Source organism: Anarrhichthys ocellatus, unplaced genomic scaffold (genome assembly GCF_004355925.1).
Source record: "Anarrhichthys ocellatus isolate YVR2014 unplaced genomic scaffold, GSC_Weel_1.0 scaffold186, whole genome shotgun sequence".
NCBI lineage: Eukaryota > Metazoa > Chordata > Actinopteri > Perciformes > Anarhichadidae > Anarrhichthys > Anarrhichthys ocellatus.
This window is the reverse complement of record NW_022280216.1, coordinates 10,813-11,891: the sequence shown is the minus strand read 5'-3', so window position 1 is coordinate 11,891 and position 1,079 is coordinate 10,813. Positions and strand designations below refer to the sequence as shown.

The 1,079-nt window shown below is 37.1% G+C and overlaps 1 protein-coding gene across 1 annotated transcript in view; it reads right to left on the bottom strand.

The window, feature by feature from the left end:
* Nucleotides 1-369, bottom strand: part of LOC116400627 (uncharacterized) — a 12,643-nt gene extending 12,274 nt beyond the window's left edge. The window contains exon 1 of the mRNA XM_031878553.1: nucleotides 107-369. Within this exon, the coding sequence (XP_031734413.1) occupies nucleotides 107-200 (94 nt within the window). The 5' untranslated portion in view covers nucleotides 201-369. The remainder of the gene's footprint in view (nucleotides 1-106) is intronic.
* Between the last annotated feature and the right edge of the window lie 710 nt (nucleotides 370-1,079).

Sequence of the window (1,079 nt, the reverse complement as noted above, 5' to 3'; positions counted from 1 at the left end):
TATATATATATATATATATATTCTGACATAGAAAATATTGCTTATCATATATATAAATATTTTTAATATAAATAACAGTTTTGAGGCCTAAATAAACAAGTCTCACCGATCCGTCCATTCTGCCTGCAGAGCACCTTTTTATCCAGCGGCTCGTGTACATCCGGGTCTTTGTTGTTCCACTCTTCTTCTTCGGCTTCCATGTTCCTCCTCCTGCAGACAGAGGCACAAAAACACCCGGCTCTTCATCTTTGGAATGCCGCGCGACACCTCAGCTCCATCGGACGGACACATCCCATCGGCAGCTAGCTAGCTGAGCTAACTAACTAGCCGTCGCTCGTTAGCATGGCTAGCCGCCGTCCGCTGCTACCTCTGCGGGTAACCGCGTCTTACTGCGCCTGCGCGTGAAAGACCAACTACCACCGCAAATAGCGTGTTTTATTACCCTGGAGTTTGCCTTCCAGGTTGTGATAAAACCTCATTACAGACTCTAACAATTAAATATTCCAGGTTTAGAGTTACTAAAATGAGGCGAGATATTGTTGGAGTTCAGCTCTTGTGAATAAAAGCTGAAGTTATTCGTATCTTGAGATGAAAAACAACCTGTAAGGCTTCGCACGGTGGTATACCAATGCTGTCTAGGGGTTGCTCGATGTAGATACGGACATCTCTCAGAGAGGCGGAGTTAGTCAGCTTCTCAATGAATTAAACTTCAACTGAGCCGGTTGTCTTCACCTAACGTCTGATACAGTACACTAAAACTAACGCCTCTCAAACAATTCAACGTCTCAAGGATATCAACACATTTAATAATGATTAGAAATCTAACAGCAAATTAAAAAACACAATTTGACATAATTACAGTAATAATATTAAGGTGAAACCACGGATATAGTTTTATAGTATTCTTTCAAATATATTTTATTGTAATTATTCTATTCTATGTTTATGTTTCTTGACTTTCGCAGATGTTTGCTTTCATTTTCTTATTTCCTCTTAATATTTTTATGATATAATATTTTGTATATTATATATTATATATATATATATATATATATATATATATATATATATATATATAT